Source organism: Urocitellus parryii, chromosome 3 (assembly GCF_045843805.1).
Source record: "Urocitellus parryii isolate mUroPar1 chromosome 3, mUroPar1.hap1, whole genome shotgun sequence".
Classification (NCBI taxonomy): Eukaryota; Metazoa; Chordata; class Mammalia; order Rodentia; family Sciuridae; genus Urocitellus; species Urocitellus parryii.
This window is the reverse complement of record NC_135533.1, coordinates 197,062,733-197,081,401: the sequence shown is the minus strand read 5'-3', so window position 1 is coordinate 197,081,401 and position 18,669 is coordinate 197,062,733. Positions and strand designations below refer to the sequence as shown.

The window sequence follows — 18,669 nt, the reverse complement described above, 5'->3', positions numbered from 1 at the left end:
TCAAGAGCACGCACATGAGAGCATCTGGGGAGCACAATGAGTGTGGAATTGGACTGATCTGGTCCACACCATGGACATTTGTGCTGTAGCATGTGCTTAAACCTACCAGCAACTGCATGGGTAGCAAACTGTCTCATTCTGTACAGATGGCCTCCCTTTGTGTTTATCAGCAGACCTCTTGGAGCACTTGCTTCTGTGCACTAGGTTCATGTAGCAATGGTAGACATCACAAAACTGTATTAATCCACACATTTTTATGCCAAGAAGTTGGCTATATTCTATCTCATATTATATCCTATTATATTGCTATTTAATATTAAACATTTAATAGTAAATATTGATATCCCCAGGTTTTATATCTTAAGACTGTTAGATTTGTTATTTCTACCCAGAGTTCTCAGGGAGATCCATACATATATACAGCACCTTAATTATTGTGACCACCCCCTATCCCATAGTCCATAACTGAACTCAGGATTTGTCTTCCAAACCCATTCCCCTGCCAGCAAGTCATGCCACCCTCACCCTGCTGTGCAAACAAAAACCTGGGCATGCATCTTAAAATTTTCATTTTTCATATTCCACATATAATCTGTCATCAAATAATATAGATTCTACCTTAAATATCTAACATCCAATTACTCCTCTCAAACTTTAACCTAGACCACTATCTTCTCTCGCCTGGACTGTACCAGTTAGGTAGGTCAAGAATATCCGATGGCTAGTCATGGGAAAAGTTACTGTGTAGCAGTGACAAGTGACAGTAAGTTCTAGAAAGGGGTTTGGAGAGCACAGAGGCTGACAGTGTAGAGACAGGAACCCTGTGCAAGATGCACCCAAAGGGCCACAGATCTGGTTGTCAGAAGGCTCATTAGAGGAAGCATGATTCTGAGAAGTGAAGACGTATTGGGAAGAGAGCAAACCTGGGCCTCTGCATTTGTTTGTTGGAACCTTTGTTTTCTGTTCCACGTAGCCCTTGCTGCACAGAGATTCCATTGTGTGCTGACACTTTTGTGAAGAGAATTGAATTTCTAAATGCATTCCTGTCATGCAATTCTCTGTGCTACAAAGCTGCAACATTTTCTCTCTGGAACCCATGACCATTGCTGGGCAGAGTCTAGATGTTTCTTGGCTCTAGTAATAAACAACTGTGCAGATCTTGGAGGATCCAGAGCTCCACCAAACATCCTGGTGGAAAAGTTCCCCGTTGTGGGCTTGCTCCTTTGCTCCATCTGCTTATTTATGAGGTTTGGAAAGGAAGCAGGGACACCATGCCCCTTGCTGTTGCCTAGGTCCTGATTTGCAACACAGCCTTACCAAGAGGGAATCAATTTACTTTAAAGGAAGACATGTTAAATGTTTTGTGTGATAAGGCCAATATTCCATGTCAGACAATGCTTAAGAAAGCACAGGACCAACCACCAAGATTCAAGAAGGTTCAGGCCTCTAGGACAGTGCAACACATTTATTTTCTGGGAGAAAGCTCTGCCTTTCCAATAGTGAGGTAGGTAAGAGGGAAGCTCCAAGCTTCCAAATTAATGATCACTATTGTTCCCCATAGCTCTAGAGAGGTGTATATTGCTAAAAGATAAGTATCTCATTTTAAATCAAGTAATTTTGAACCAAAAAAAAAAAAAGGCAGACATCTGAAATTCTGTACACAGGTCTGAAGTGCAGAAGCAAACTTGGCATTCATGAGAAAGATCTTGGAGTCCAGGTTAATGATCCAAGTCTGGGCAGCCTGCTCCGTGAGTTCAGGCAAAGGTCATCTAAAATTGGTTTGTTTTTTTCTGAATAAAAGTAAAATCAGAGAGAAAAAGTATGAATGAAATATATACATCCTATGGCAAACACAATAAATATCAATATTACTTTTCAATATAAAACAATTCATCTCTATTATAGAAATGTCCTTTGGAATATGACAGTTCTATAAAACTCCTGGGAGATTTGCACTTAAAGTAAAAACCATTCACTCATTTCTTATTCTTAGGTAGTTTAAGCTTATATGTCATAAGAAATGTAGATCAGTATATGAAGCCTTTTCATTCAATGGTATATTAGGTAAATATTCTAGAAGGTGTTCTCTGTGCAGGTGTATGCATGCATGCAAGGAAAACATAGCAAAATTTATATATACACACACACACACACACACACACATACATACCCACACACACTGTGCATAAAAATACTAAGATTAGTATACATGAATTGGAATCAAATAGCTTTGTCACTCATTATCTGTGGGACTTTAGACAAATGACATAGTTTCTCTAAACTTCAGTCTTCTCACCTAAGAAATGGGGCTAAAGCACCTCATCTCAGGAAGGTAGGAAAGATAAAGTGCTTATCCTCTTCAGCATGTGGAGTGTCACCATCCTTTCTCCAGCAGCAGTTCTTGTTATTTCTTTATCTGTGGGCTCACTGGTCTGCCTCTGAATCCTGAGCTGGTGGCAGTGGCAGCATGTGCATTGTTTGTCATGTTATCTCTCTTCTGGGGCCTCTATGTCCTGTGTCAGGGACCCAGGCAGAATGCTTCTCCAGACCCTTACTTCTGCTGGTCTGAGTGGATCTGTGTCCTATAGCTAAGCTGACTAATCACCAAGACCCATTTTTATTTATCTTCCCACTCTTCTAGGCCCAGAAGTCTGGTTTAGGAGGGGACACTCAGGCTGCCGAAGACCTGCTAGTGCTCTGCAAACCACTGACAGACCTCATTAGCCTGCTTATTCCACTGGTAAGAGCTCACCTGTTTATGTGTCTTTCAGAATATTTCTGAGGTTGAAGTAATTTTATTTGAATTTCATGAACTTTTGAGTTTCTATGCTATTTTAATCCCCTTCAAAACTAGAACCAAAAGAACTTTGAAAGGTTTTTTTGCTCTGGAAATACTAAATTTATGGTTTAAAACCATATCATTTATTTAAATAGATATTTAAGTAAGGCAGAATACTTAAATGAGTGTGGAATTGAGGATATTATGGCGATTAAGTGAACAGTACCTGACACATAGTAAGTACTATGAAAGTGATTTCATATTTGCCACATGGTATCCTGTGCTTCAGTGAGCTAGGTTCTGCTCTCAGTGCTTTTTACCTTTGGTCTCATTTAGTCCTTCCTTATTTATGATGAAAAGCCCATCCTCACCTTACAAATAAGAACCCTAAAGCTTACAGAATATATAATACAGAATAATAGGGCTAGATGTCTGATCTCAAAGCCCACACTTTCCCCACTACAATTCTAGTTGTCCTATGGACAACTCGTACAACTCTTGGAAATACTCTCGTTGAAACATAATCAACTGGATTAGAAATCCATTCTGTATTTTTTTTTTAAGTTTTGAAAAATGCCCTTAGTTAGGAGTCATCTCCAGATGCAATTTGCATAGTTTAGGGAGAGATTCTGAATGAGGCTACTTTTGCGTTTTGTCCCGAAAACAATGAGAAACACATGAATGAGGAAAAGTGCTTGTAGACTTCATAAATCATTTTTTGTTTAGGAAAGATAAAAGTTATCTTACACTTCTACTTTATGTAGTCATATCCAATTCCTTAGAGTTAATTGGGAAATATAAATGATTAAGATGTGCTTTCAAAATGCAGGAACAGCCTCACCCAGTAGCTGATGAGCTTGACTCTGCCTATACTTGTAATAACTTCCCTGTTACATGGCTCATTGCCGAGTTTGAGTGATTAGACTTAAATCTCAAAAGGGAGTAGGCAGACCCATCTCCTGTTGTGGAGGAATTTGCATCTTTCAGAATTGTTTGTTGAACAGGTGTCTATCCCAGGTAATTGAATTTTAACAACCAGAACAGGCCATGATGAAAAATTCTTGGAGTGTTAAGAGTAGAGACTGAAACTTACAATGCAGACTTGATGCTTCAGGGACCTAGGTGCTGCTTGGGGAGTTTTCTATCGATTCTGAGGTCATTGAAGGGCAGAGAACCAGGAACTTTGAGCAGACAAGTGATTGTCTGCCGGCAGCACAGGTGTGTTAAACAGGGTGATAGGCATCTGCCATGTTCAAAATCGGAAGGTTTTACCTGAAGGCTGACTTTAGGAGTTCCTGTGATAAAGGAAGGAGGTCAGCTTAGAACCGGTAACATGGTCTTTTGTGTTGATATTTTAGGATTTTTCATTTAAATATTTAACATGCTTTATGTATTCTTCCCCCATCCTTTTCCTGCCTTTTGTAAGATTGAAGCACAACTTTGGGTTCTACCTTCGGGGCTAACGCCTTTTTTCTTTCTTTTAAATGCCTTTGTGATACACTGAATTACATAAAAATGCCAGTATCTGGCCATTGGGGCTTTACAAAAGTGGCATTTCATTTGGTTCAGGATTCAATTAGGATTATGTGATAATTTTTATTGGTTTGTACTACAGCTAGTTTCTGAAATTCATGAAGCCCATTTCCATACAGTTTTATCCCCCAACTACTTCAATTGGAATGTGATTCTAGGCTAGAGGTTGCCAGGTAAGTGGAGGCACCCTGGACTTGGAGTCAGAAATCAAAAACTCAGTGCCTGACTGTGCTGCCAGCCAGCTTGTATGATCTTGGATGAGGCACCTTTGATTCTCACCTGGGAAGATTAAACAAGGTGGTATATGGGAAGGTACCTAGTAGGGTCCTGGCTGCATTTCATAATCGAATTGCTTTCTTTTCTCACTTTGGCAGTTGAGTGTCATTTCTGTGAAAATTTTCATTCAATCACATGTTATCCTATATGTGAATCTACCCTAATCCTCTGCTTGCTATTTTTTTTTTTTTTTTGATGGCTACTCTTTCCTTCATTTAGCACTCCTCCTCCTCTTTCTCTCCACTCAGCTGGCCTGAGACAAGACCCCTCTGCTCAGCTCAGGCTCTTTACTCAGCAGATTCTGGAACTTTTTTTGTAGATTCCCCCCACTGGTGTTTACAGATTCTTCCCAAAGGTCCCTCTTGTCAACTCTCTTTTTTGAATTTTTCTTCTGATTATTTACTGTGAATATTTACATATGTAAAAGTACGGAGTCAGGTTTGCTTGAAGAGCAATTGCTATAGGTCTTCCTGATTTTCCCTGGAGTTCTCCTGGAGCAGCCTCTTACACTGTTCATCTTAGATCCCAGGTGTCTCATGGCGATGCAGCCCTGGCATCCAGAGTAGGTAATTACCCAAGGATAAAAATCATTCTCTGAGATATTTTTCCCAGCTCTGTGGGACAGTGCCTCTGTTACAAGTAACTTGATCATACTTAGGTTCCTGTTTATTGGCCAGGCGTCTGCCTAATGTATGTGAGCTGTATTGTGTATATCCACATTTATCACTGGAGCCATTAGACTTAAAAATGGCCTGTGACAAGAACATTGCCATGTATCTTTTGTGGGAAAGATTAACAAACGTTTATAGCTGTATATAAAGAAAAGAAAAATAGTAATAAGGCCATGGAGGACCTAAACTAGAGCACATCTAGATCAAAGATAAATTTTACAGTGGTTGTTTAAAAATGTAATAGGTTACAGGATGGGGTGCTGGAATTGCTTTCCTGTGGGAAAAAAAATAAACCGACTTTCAGGTTTCATCTTACTTGGATAATTTTTGAGGTTTTTGGCTTACAGACAGAGGAGTGAACTTGCTAGTTTTTGAGGTTCTTTTCACATATGGTTCTATGAAAATAAACTACTTATCCTTAACAGAATATGAAACCTATCAATCCATAGTTTATGAACCACAGTCGATCTCCCTTGTCTGTGGAAGATAAATTCCAAGACTGCCAATGGATGCCTAAAGCTCTGGGTAAACTGCGTATACGGATGCCCCCCAATTATGATGGCTTGACTTGGAATTTTTTTTAACTTTACTGTGGTTTGAGAGTTATATGCATTCAGTAGAAATTGTACTTTAAATTCTGATCCTTTCTCAGGCTAGCAATATGCTAGTGATAGTCTCTCAAGATGCTTGTTGAGCTGTGTTGCTTTCTGTAATGTTTGGTGGGTTAGGTGTATTAAAGGCATTTCATCTTAAGATACTTTGAAATTACGATGGGTTTATCTGAATGTAACTCCATTGTAAATCATGGATCATCTGTACTGTTTTTTTCTTATACATGCATACCTTTGATAAAGTTTAGCATATAAACTAAGCACAATAAAAGATGAACAATAGCAACTAATAATAAAACAGAGCAATTAAAACATATTGTAAAAGTTATGTGAATGTGGTTGCACTCGCTTGCTCTCCCTCTCAAAATATCTTATTATACTATACTCACCCTTTCTCTTTTTAAAAAAATGTGTGATGACACAGGCTACTATTGACTTTCCCTGTGAATCCCCAGGATGTTGTTCTGAGTACTGTAATGAAATTTCCCAGTCTAGCTCCATCTAAGATCATGAATCATCCCTTTGTCCAGCGTATCCACACGTATATCCTATCCCACCTGTTGGTCAATTATTAGCTATTTCAGTTATCAGATCAATTGTAGTGGTATTATAGTGTTGGTGTCCAGAGAACCCTCAGAATGGCATGCAGTTTGAAATTTATGAATTATTTACTTTTGGAATTTTCCAATTAATGTTTTGCCTATAGTTGATAATGGATTGCAGAGTGGACACATTGTAGGAGAATCATAGTGAACTGTATGTAAAAGAAAGATATCCTTAGTCTACTTTGAGAAACTGATGATTCTAGACTCTCTGCCCATAAAAATGCCTAGACCCAGACATATGCAAAGTTCTGCACATGATTGATAATTTCAGGAGGAATTTCGAATTCTCACATGGCAATCATTATAAACTATAACTAATACAGGTTATAATGAGCTGAAATGATGTGGTAGCAAAATCATTTGTATATGTCTTCCTCCCCCCACTAGACTGTAAGTCCTTTGAAGGCAAGGGCCATATCTATTTGCTTCACTTTGGGACCTAGTATAGAGAAAGGATTCAGTAAATATGTTTGTAGGAAAAGAAGTGAAAAGCTAACATGTACAGTGTATTTTCTTAGCATAACTGAGAATAGACCAAATCTAATAAGACATAGAATCAAATACAAATTTATCCAGTTTGTCTGCACCCCTGCTCTTCTACCATAGCCCCTCAAGAGGTGGTAAAGCTTATGGCTAACCAGTTCACTTGCTTTCAAATCACATCATCTGACTTCTTTCTAGAGGTTGCCCTCTTAGCAGGTTCTTCTCTAACATTCACTGGGCAGCCTGATTTCTGCAACAACCTATACCCCATCTTTGATTGACAGAACATGAAAGAGCAGTTAGCATTGCCCAGGGACTCCTGTACTTCTGAAAATTGCTATACTTGTAGTAACTGCCTTATATAAAAACCCAGCCCTAGGATCCCAGCAGCACTGGTGATCATAGAAGCCTCTAAGCAGTCAAAATAGGTGCCACAGCTTCAGTACCCTTTTCTAACAGCAGTTCCCAGGGCTCTGACATTCACTGTTTATATTTGGGTAGTTTTAGGGAAACAAAGGCCCCAGAATTACAGGTGTGTACTCTCCCATTACTTCTTACACCTTTGTCTTGAAATGGTGGTAATGTTGAAGTATGTTTTTTTTAATGCTGTTTTGTTTTTTTTTATTTTAACTTGTTATATATGACCGCAGAATACATTACAATTCATATTACACATAAAGAGCACTTTTCATATCTAATTTTTTAAATAGCATTTTGTTAGTGATCAAGGCTGCCTGCTCTAAGCTGAGTAGGAAAACATTCACTTCTGTGATGGAAAGAAGGAGTGCCTGAGGCACCTCCTCTAGAAAATCACTCCCATTGATGACCTACCCAACATCCTTACATTGTCTTCTTTTCAAGCCCATTTTCAAGTAGTAATGCTTTAATGTGGATGTGTTTCCCTAACATAACAAGACTGGACAGCAGAACAGACCAAAGAGAAAGAGGAAGTGAGAGTAGTATGGAAGAAAGACTTGAATGTTGAACTGAAACATGCATGGGTCATGTCGAAAACAAAGTCTAGTTAATTAAAAGGATTTTAAGGGTGCACTTTATTTTTTATTCCCAGTACACTTTCCTTGACTTTAAAAATCTAGGCTTATGATATTTTTGCATCACTAATGCTTGAGTTTTTATGTGCATCATTGAGGAAAGTGAGTCTTAGTAATTGCACTCTCATGCAGGTAAAGTTATAGAGGTTAACAATTAGGACCACATCAGAATACATCCAAATTTTAGTATAATTTACACATGCATATCTCACATATTATGGAAGAATTGATGATGATGGTAACTACCCATGGTTTTTCGAGTTCTGGAACTCAAAGTTGGAAGCCAACTATGGAATGAAAGTTGGTAAATTAAAAGGTAAATTGGTATATATCAAGAGTCTTAAAATTATTTATACTTTTGAATTTATATATTTGAATTCTACTTCTAGAAATCTTGCATAGGAAATAATCACAGAAATACAGAATTGATTGTGAAAACAGATATATTCATGGAATTATTTTTAGTATGAAGAATTTTGTGGGGCTGGGGATGTGGCTCAAGCGGTAGCGCACTCGCCTGGCATACGTGCAGCCCGGGTTCGATCCTCAGCACCACATACCAACAAAGATGTTGTGTCAGCCGAGAACTAAAAAATAAATATTAAAAAAAATTCTCTCTCTTTCTCTCTCCCCTCTCTCACTCTCTCTTTAAAAAAAAAAAAAAAGAATTTTGTTAATAACCTATGTTTACCCATTGTAAATAAATTAAATTTCATTTTTAAGACACAATTCTATGATACCATTAAATATGATTTTTCCAAGCATGTTAATAATGTGGAAAAATATTTTAATATAAGTTCAAATGAAATATCACAATATTTATTAATCATGATATGCCAATTACAAAATAATAATATTAAGAACAAAATAGCCATGACAGCGCATACCTATAATCCCAGAGACTCAGGAGGCTATGGCAGAAGAATCACAAGTTCAAGGCCAACCTCAGCAATTTAGTGAGGCCCTAAGCAAAGACCCCGATTCCAAATAAGATCACCTTCCAAGGTACTAGGGGTTAGGATTTCAACACATCTTTTTAGGGTACACAGTTTAAGCCATAATATTATCTAATGTAAAATGCCTTTAACTCGGCAATAAAAGCGTTAGAAATTTACCCTGAGGAGACACATTGGCAAACAGCAAAGAATTTCTGGGTAGGATTGTTTTTAGTAGTAAAAAATTAGAAGTATCTTGGCAGTCAGTTGTGTATTAGTTAATTATGTTTTCTGTATAATACAATGAAACTAATAAAAAAAGAGATGTAAGTCAGTATTTATTGCCATAGGAAACAATTACAACATATTGAACAAACAAAGTAAATTATAAAGCAACATGGAGCAGTGCCACACACCTGTAATCCCAGTGACTTGGGAGACTGGAGCAGGAGGATTGCAAGTTGAAAGCCAGCCTTAGCAACTTAGAGAGGCCCTAAGCAACTTAGCAAGACACTGTCAAAGTAAAAAATAGAAGGAGCCAGGTGTGGTGGTGCATGCCTGTAATCCCAGCAACTCAGGAAGCTGGGGCAGTAGGATCAGAAGTTCAAAGCCAGCCTCAGCAAAAGTGAGGCACTAAGAAACCCAGACCCCCATCTCTTAAAAAAAAAAAAATATATATATATATATATATATATTTTATATATATATATATATATATATAAAATGAGAGAGCGTGTGTGTGTGTGTGTGCTGGGGATATGGCTCAGTGGCTGAGTGCCCCCGAGTTCAATCCCTGGTACCCCCAACCTGAAAAAAAAAATAAGTGGACTGGGATGTTGCTAGTGGTAAAGTGCCCCTGGGTTCAATCCCCAGTGCACAAATATATAAATGTTATCTATATTATAAATATATGTATACATTTTTATATAAATGTATGTGTGTATGTGTACATACATGCATACACTTAAATATATATATATAACTTGTATTTAAAATCATTTAATAACTAATAACATTCAGCATAATTTACAATTAATAGGCACATACACAGAGGTTGTACTTGCTTTGCATGATTCTGCTAGGCCTAAATTCCAATTAAACAATATCAGTCCCCTTAATAACATGGTCCAAATTTCATTTCCCATGGTATATTAATTGGGAGTAAGGGCATGAAGTACAAACTTTGCTACCAGCTCTTCAGTCAGTAAATCACTATGTAATTAACAGACATGCATCATCATAAATGACCAACCATGCCACCTATTTCTAAGTCCATTACCAGTTGATTACTATGTACCTGTTTTTTATTTCATTCTCAGACTCCAAAACATGTGATTCTGTTGCCTCTTTGCCCCCTACTGATAAATGCAGATACCATTTTACAAAAATAATGGAAAGGAATCATTCATCAAAGATGAAAGTGCACCAAAGAAACAAGAAGTGATAATGTGGGGAGAGAAATTTGAATGGAAAGTAAATGGAGTTAGAAAAGAAACAGCTGACTCTAGATCAGGCAGAGGGGTGGGAGGGTATGGGAGGGGGCAGGAGGTTAGCAAGGATGGTGGAATGCAATAGACATCATTATCCAGAGTACATGTATGAAGATACGAATTGGTGTGAACATACTTTATATACAACCAGATATGAAAAATTGTGCTGTATATGTGTAATAAGAATTGTAATGCATTCAGCTATCATTTATTTTTAAAAAAATCAATTAAAAAATTTAAAAAAGAGAGACAACTGCAGAAATGTTGGCACTGTTGCCCTTCGAGTGGCTCTAGATGCATAGCCTGAGGAACCTAGGGAGAATTTATCTACCTAAATGAGAAAGATGGTTTTCATGAAATGGATGAGGTTGCACCAGCAGAAGTGGTACTTACCCACCACTTTGAATTGTAGGAACTTTTAGAGATATTTTTATGACACTGAAAATGCAAAGGATGGGCCTGGGGATGTGGCTCAGTGGTAAGTGCTTGACTGGTAATCATGAAGCTCTGGGCTTTATCCCCTGCACCATGCACACATGCATGCGAACAAGTGCAAAGGATAAAGTGTTGGGAGTTGATCCAGATTTAGAAAGAGGCATGGAAAGGATATCTCTTCTTCACATTGAAACTTTTAATACAAGACAAGGACTATTCAGACTGTTCAAACAACTCTTGATAAGTGGTTGTGTTAAAAAAAAAATTTAGTTGTAAATGGACACAATGACTTTATTTTATTTATTTATTTAAAAATATTTTTTAGTTGTCAATGGAGTTTTATTTATTTATATGCAGTGCTGAGAATCAAACCAGTTTCTCACATGTGCTAGGCAAGCACTTTACTACTGAGCCACAATCCCAGCCTTCGATAAGTGTTTTTAAATAAATAAAACACTTTGATTTTCAATGTTTCAAATTAGTGCTAAATAAAAGGTTTCCTTTTAAATTCTCCTAGATGTTTATAATAAGAGATTTTTAATGTTTTGATTAAAAAAAAGAAACAGAGCAATCTTAATTTTCCCATTCATTAAGATCATTTGCATGGTTTCAGTCTGCATGGTCATTGTTATGGTCCATGCAAAGAGAGGACTGCTTCTAAAAATAATAGGACACACACTGAAATACTTGCAGTGGTTTACTCTGGGTGATAGAACTACAAGTGATTTTTATTTTCTTCCTTACTCCATCTTCTCTGTTTCAGATTTTCTCTCTTTTTTGGTACCAAGGATTTAACCCAAGGGCACTTAAACATTGAGCAACATCCTCATCCCATTTTTGTTTGTTTGTTTCCTGTGACATGACCTCACTAAGGTGCTTAGGGCCTTGTTAAGTTGCTGAAGACTGCTTTGAACTTTGGATCCTCCTGTCTCAGCCTCTCCAGCTGCTGGGGTTATGGGAATGGGCCACTGCATCTGGTGTGTTTCAGATGTTCTTAACATTTATCACTTTCTATGGTATCCATGTTTCCTTAGAAAAAACAATTTATAATATTTCTACCTTCTGTCTTGTCCCAGCTTCCCAATACCTTCTAACAAATCAGTGGTATCTCTTTCCCATAAGCCAACAGTTCACTTTAAGCTTTTCCCTCCCATTTGTGGAATAAAAAATCAAGACCAACTGCATACTGCCTACAGAAGACTTGCCTTAATATAAGAGGCACAAGTTGGTTAAAGGTAAAATCATAAAAGAGGGTGAATTGTGCTAATGCTAGTCAAAAGAAAGCTGGCACGGTTATTTTAATATTAACCAGAGTGGATTGTATAACAAAGAATATTACCAGGAATAAAAAGTCATTTTCTAATGATAAGTTGGACAGTTCATTAAGTAGACATAACAGTGTTGAACAAGCTAAATGAAGCAAAAAACGTGTTATAAACATAAGGACAAAAAGACAAATTTTCATTTTAATTAGATTTTAGTATTCCTCCCTTGATAATTGATAGAACAAATAGAAAATGGGCAAGGAAATGGTAGATTGAAGCAGCAGTGCTATTGAATTTGACCTGATTGATATTCATAGAACAACCAACAAAAGTAGAAAATATGTTCAAGTGCATGAACATTTTATGAAGATGGCTCATATTCTGAGCCATAAAACAAGTCTCTAAAATGATTCAAGTCATATAAAGCATTTGAAAACTTATAAATACATAAAAATTTTATGTAACTTTTGTACTACATGGTAATAATATTTTATAAATATATAAAACTCACCATGATGAGTTTAAATTTAAAAATCAATAAAAAGAAGCATATTTAGAAAAATTCTCAAATATCTAAAATGGTGGACATTTCTAAATAAGCATGGGTTAAATGAAAAATAAAAAATTAGAAATTTGAACTAAATGAAAATGTTACCAGACTTTTATCCAGCTGCTTCGAATACCACAAGCCAGTTCATTGAAGAGACAAAGAATTCAGGCAAGGAAGGTGGCTTTATTTGAAAAGCTGGCTGATGCAAAAGATGGAGGACTCTTGTTCAAAGTCCATCTTGCAGGGAATCTGATTTAGGAGTGTTTTATATGGGTGGGTGATGGTTGTTTGTAAACCACAGGCACCTTCTCACAGCAAGAGAAGGTTGATCAGACTGTTGAAGGATCAGATGATGCACATCTGATCTTAATTGCCTAGTCACAAGATGTTTTTCAGTTCTGCAAATATTAAGAGAAACAACTATTATTTTTGTTTACTGATTAGATTGCTTGTGTGCAGTTTCTATTAAAACATAACTTATAGGGAGAGAGATTTATAGCACACAACTCCTATGTTAGAAAAGGAGAAGAAAAGTCTCCAGCCAGTGACATCAGTTTCTACCACAAGGGTCTAGGAAATCAAATTAAACGCAAATAGAGTAGAAGTATATTTAGGATAATCTATATTTAGGGTGTGTGTGTGTATCAATCACAGCACAAGTCAATGACAGGAGAACTGTAGAGAAATTAAGCCAAAACTCAGTTCTTTGAAAATATAACAAAATTAATAAACTCATTGACAATGAGAAGAGGAATCTGGAGAAACATCCTCACAAATTCTACAGACATTAAGAAGTTAACATTCTGAACAGGTTTATGCCTAGCAACTAAAAAACTTAGATGAAATTGAAAAATTCTTTAAAAACAGAAGCAAGTGAATCTTATTTAAGAAAAAATAGATAACTTGAGTAGCACCTTATCATTCATAAAATTAAATTTTTAGTTTAAAATATTTATCCATAGAGAAATCTGCTGCCCCAGGTGAATTCAGTATTAAATTCAACCAAACAATTAAGAATTTTATAAAAACTTTCCTAGAAAATCAGAGTAGTTCTATTTCCTCACTCTTTCTATATGGCCAGCATTACCCTTATACCAAAAAACAAAGACATTACAAGAAAACTGCACACTTGTATCTCTTATGATCATAGAGCCAAAATCCTTAACAAAATTTAAATAAGTTGAATCCAACCTTATATTAAAAAGATATATGAAATAGTAGGGATACATCTGACAAACCATATGAAAACTCTAAAACATTGCTTAGAAAAATTAAAGAACCTCTGCATGCATGGGAAGTTAACTGTTTATGAGTTGAAAGACTCAGTATTGTTACAGAATCTTCCCAAATATAAACTCAATGCAACCCAACTGAAAATCTCAGTAGACTTTTATAGAAATCAGCCAACTGTTTCTAAAATTATATGAAATACAAGGGACCTTAGAATAGTCAATACAACTGTGTTAGTCAACTTTGCATTATCATAACAAAATACAGGTTACTTAGAAAGTAAAGAGACCTTTATTTGGCTCACAGTTTGGGAGGCTCAAAATTCACATATTCTAGTGTAGTCTCAGAACTGACCTTTGGTTGCATCATCAAGTATGGATGTCAATGGCAGGAAATTATGTACTGAACCAGAAATACAGAGAGCAAGAGAGACTGGGTATTCCAAGATACCCATTGAGGGTATGCTTCCAGGGACTTAAGGAGGTCCCACTAGGCCCTACCTCTTAAAGATTCTCAGCACCTGCCAACAGCACTATCCTAGGAAGCCAAGCTGTTAACATATGGATCTTTGAGGGAAGCATCTAATGGTTCTTGTATTTAGTGGTTCTCTTTCTCCATTTTAGTCTTCCTTCCTATTTAGGCTCATCAAGAGTGGAAGTTGTTTGTTATGTGATGCTCTTATTTCTTTTCTCTTTACCAGCTGACACCTGGTTTCATAATTACCTCAGCTGTGCCCTGGGTCCTCCAATCTAGAAATAGACAGAGGCCCAGATTTCAATCTCACAGAGATATTTGGTATATCACAAATCCAGATACTAAGCCTGCAGTAAAACTGTTTTCACAGGTTCTGTTTATAATATTTTTTAATGTTTTTTAGCTAGACCTTTATTATTTATTGATTTATATGCAGTGCTGAGAATTGAACCCAGTGCCTCTCACATGCCAGGCAAGTGCGCTACCACTGAGCCCTAAGCCCCCCTGTTCATGATATTTTCAACAATAGAGCCACCTTGTTTAAGGGGACCCAGAGCTGGGGTAGCTGCTTCATTTCTTTATGTGGACACAGAATCCCAGCCCTCACCTCACACTTTACACTTAGCTTTTATCTTGCCACACTAGAAGTGGTGTTCTTATTACATTGAAGATCCTATTTTGGGAGAGCTAGTTATGGCTGCTTTTTGAACTTCAAGCTGGTGTGTGTTTGTTCAATTTCTGGTCTGCAGAGATATTTATCTTGAAAAGTTCTTATTTTGGTTATTATGTGTGTATATGAGAGGAGGGGGTTACAATTTTTGAACTCAGGCATCTCTTGATTGGAAGTCACATGCCTATTCAGTTCCCAGATTTATCCTTTAGAAGTTTTCAACATGTTCATTCATGGCAAACTCTCAACAAATAAACGTTAGCTGCAAGAATGGGATATACTGTTAGAATCTGGTTACAAAACCAAATTATGTCATGGTCTGATTTATGTCAAATTCTGTGTATATAAAGAACACAAAAAGAAGATTGGAGAAACACGAAGGGATTGATAGGGTATTTCTAGACAAATTTTTATTTAAAAAATGCCTTTCTGTGCTGTTCTTCCTCTTCTTGTTTTTCTTTTTCAATAAAGATGTACTTAAAATTTAGAATACACTAAAGTTGTTTTAATTTTGCAAAGAGTAAGCAAATGAAAAAGGTCCTGATGTTCACCCCTCTGACTTGGGGTCCTTATGCCTTCGGGCCCCTCCCTTCTCCCACCCTTGAGCCTCAAGTCATGTTTGCACATGCTTTTCTATAACCCTCCCCACTGGCCTTCTGTTCTTCCAGGACCTAATGCTTTCAGGTGCTCTGCCAGGATCAAAAAGGTTTGTAAAAATAAATAAATAGTTTCTTCGCCATATCCTTCAAAAAGTTGCTCCTAGATACTTTTTGATACTCTCTTAATTAGAATTAGAAAATACATGTCAATATTTGATATTCCTTTAATTAGAATCAGAAAAAAAAATTCTGAAGTATGGATTTCTTCTCTGGGAGAGTAGCACACTAATGTCTAAGCATCTGTGGAAGTCGGCAAAGAAATTCAGATCATTTCTGCTTTGATTTGGGTGTGGGAGATAAAACAGGTTTAGTATTCCTGAAGCAGGGCAGGACACATGGTAGTCAGCTCCAGCCTTGGAAACTTAGAGGCATTGCTCATCCTGTATGAGTGGGAACCAAGGTGTTCTCTTGATCTACTCAGAGTACAGTGTGTATGGCATGGAAGCAATAACAGCTCATTGCCAGTTCCTTCCATTCTAGATATATCTGGTGTTCTTCCCATCAGATGGAGAGAAGTGTCTGCATTGTAATATACCTTATCATTTTTAGTAAACAGTGAAGTTTTCTCTAAATTTAGGATGTGAAATTCCAGAATCAATTCTGCCAGGTAAACTACAAGCTGCTTAGATGATTTAGAAGTACACCTCTCTTCCATCTTTCCTGACAGTGGCCAGTGCAGTAAGAAACTTGATAAATATTCAACAGCTCTGCAACTCTTGAGTTTCTCATAGTAACTGTTATCATCAAAATTCACTCTTTAATTCTGCCAGCAAAGGTCAGCATCCTGTTCTATTGAGTGGAGATTAAGAGCAGTTTGGTTGACTTTCCTGTGGCAAAAGCAAAAAAGACTCTGTACTACTATAATAAATATTTCGTTACTTCCAAAATAAATAGCTGCATACAACTTAGTAGAGCATAAAGTTTTCTTTTTTTTTGTTTTCACATCAATTTTGATAATATATTTTATTTAACCCTAAATATCAAATACCTTATTGTTTCCACACGCTGTCAATACGAAGTATTATTGACCTATATCACATTCTTTTTTCTATTGAATCTATCCTGCACTTTAAAAATGTTGCCAGACCTTCCACTTGCAAACGTGGGAAGTTCCAAGTTTTGGCACCTACTGCTACATCCATGAAATGTTAAAAAATAGCAATTATTTTAAGGAAAAAATGCAGATGAGGCGTTTTGTAGGTATACTACCTGTAACATTTGTTAATCTTCATTAATTCTCAATGTCCTTCCTGAGGGAGCTGAATTGTGTCCCTCTGTTGCAGAGGACTTGGAGGCTTTGGTTTCCAACATAAGCAGCAGCCCTTGGGTCTGCTTTCTAATTATTATCAAAGAACATGGCCACCTGGTCCCCATCCCCATGCAGTCAGACCATTTTGGGATGTGGCCCCTACTACATTCATATCCAGTGACCCCATACATCTGATTGACATAATGCACAAAGGCTTCTTTTTCATCCCGATTATTGAAAGATTTGCCAGGGAATTGAAATGACAGTTTTCTGCCTCCAAACAGTGGTTGGACTAGAAGATCTCTGATGGCCCCTTCAAATTCTTGTAAAGTTCATTTAAGAGATATTGAAGTATCTAATAAATAATGAAATATAATTTATAAAAAACTAGTATTAATTTAAAATGAAGCTATATACTATTATATAGTATAGTGTTTCTTTAAAACACATCAACAAGGAATATTCTTAAGTTCATTAATGTGCAGTTTTTCTATTTCCCTTCCATTAAAGTATCACTTAAGTCAAAGAGTAATTGATCACATATTTAGTTCAAAGTTACTATTATATTCATATGGAACTTTATTTAGCAATTTTTGAGTTACTTTGGGCCTTGTCTACATGATCTGCTAAAACAAGTTGAGGAAAATCAGCCTTAATTGATTTGATCTTATCAGCATCCTTTCTAGAAATGGATGTATTGTTAATTTGGATCATTAGTTTGTATATAACTTCTAATAGGTATTTGAATTTTATCTTTGATTGGATAATCTGATCATTAGTAAAGTTTCTAAAATTTCTACCTGTCCTTGGAATTAAACTGTCCTTATGTCCTCAGGTCTTTAAGATACCACTAAACACCTGAAATATGTGATCCATTCTCTGAGAAAATGTTCTACCATCAGGAGCACATCTCTTGAACCAAAGACTTTAAATATGTAGTATATTTTACAGAGAAATAAATTTAAGTGTAAATTGTTTGCTTAAACTGTATTTATCTTTCTTTTTGTCAGTGTGAATTGAAGGGGAAAAAATTTTAACTCATAACTTTTTTATAATTATGGCTTAGCTCATAACTAAAGATTCACTTGAGGCAAAAGTGGGAAACTCACATTTCTTATAAATGATACCTCAAAGCTGTTTGGAATGCAGAAGCCAAGATAATTACAAAATCCATCATGCAGAAACACTGCAAATACAGAAAATTCAATGTTTAACTCAGTGATCAGTTTCCCTTAATTTATCATTGAGAGAAAAATAAATTGACCATTTATGAACCAAAACTCATTTTTCCTGTAAATTATTCTTTAATTTAGTTCAAACTAAAACACTTTGACCATTAATACTGGGAAAGCATAGTAAAATATCAAAATATAAAATAAGGTAATATATTTTCATGCTAGGACTTCACATATGTGGTAATAGAGTGCAAATGAAAAGTGAAAAACTGGTCCTACTGGTTATAGGCAGGTAAATTCTCTTATTGATCCATTAGTTCCCTCCTGAATTTTCATGATTGCATAGTTTACAGAATTTTACTTTTTTCTTTTTTATTTATTTATTTATTTATTTTTCCATGGTACTGGGGATTAAATCCAAGGCCTCACACATACTAGACAACTGTTGTACCACTGAGTTTTGCCCAGCCCATCTCTAAACATTTTGAGTGTTTAACAAATACATTTTATATGCTTCTGTTCTTTTT

General features: G+C 36.3%; 1 protein-coding gene across 1 annotated transcript in view; it reads left to right on the top strand.

Annotated features, from left to right (window-relative positions):
- The window catches only part of Ulk4 (unc-51 like kinase 4), a 539,981-nt gene that overhangs the window by 393,837 nt on the left and 127,475 nt on the right, over positions 1-18,669 (top strand). The window contains 1 exon segment of the mRNA XM_077795670.1: positions 2,642-2,740. Within this exon segment, the coding sequence (XP_077651796.1) occupies positions 2,642-2,740 (99 nt within the window).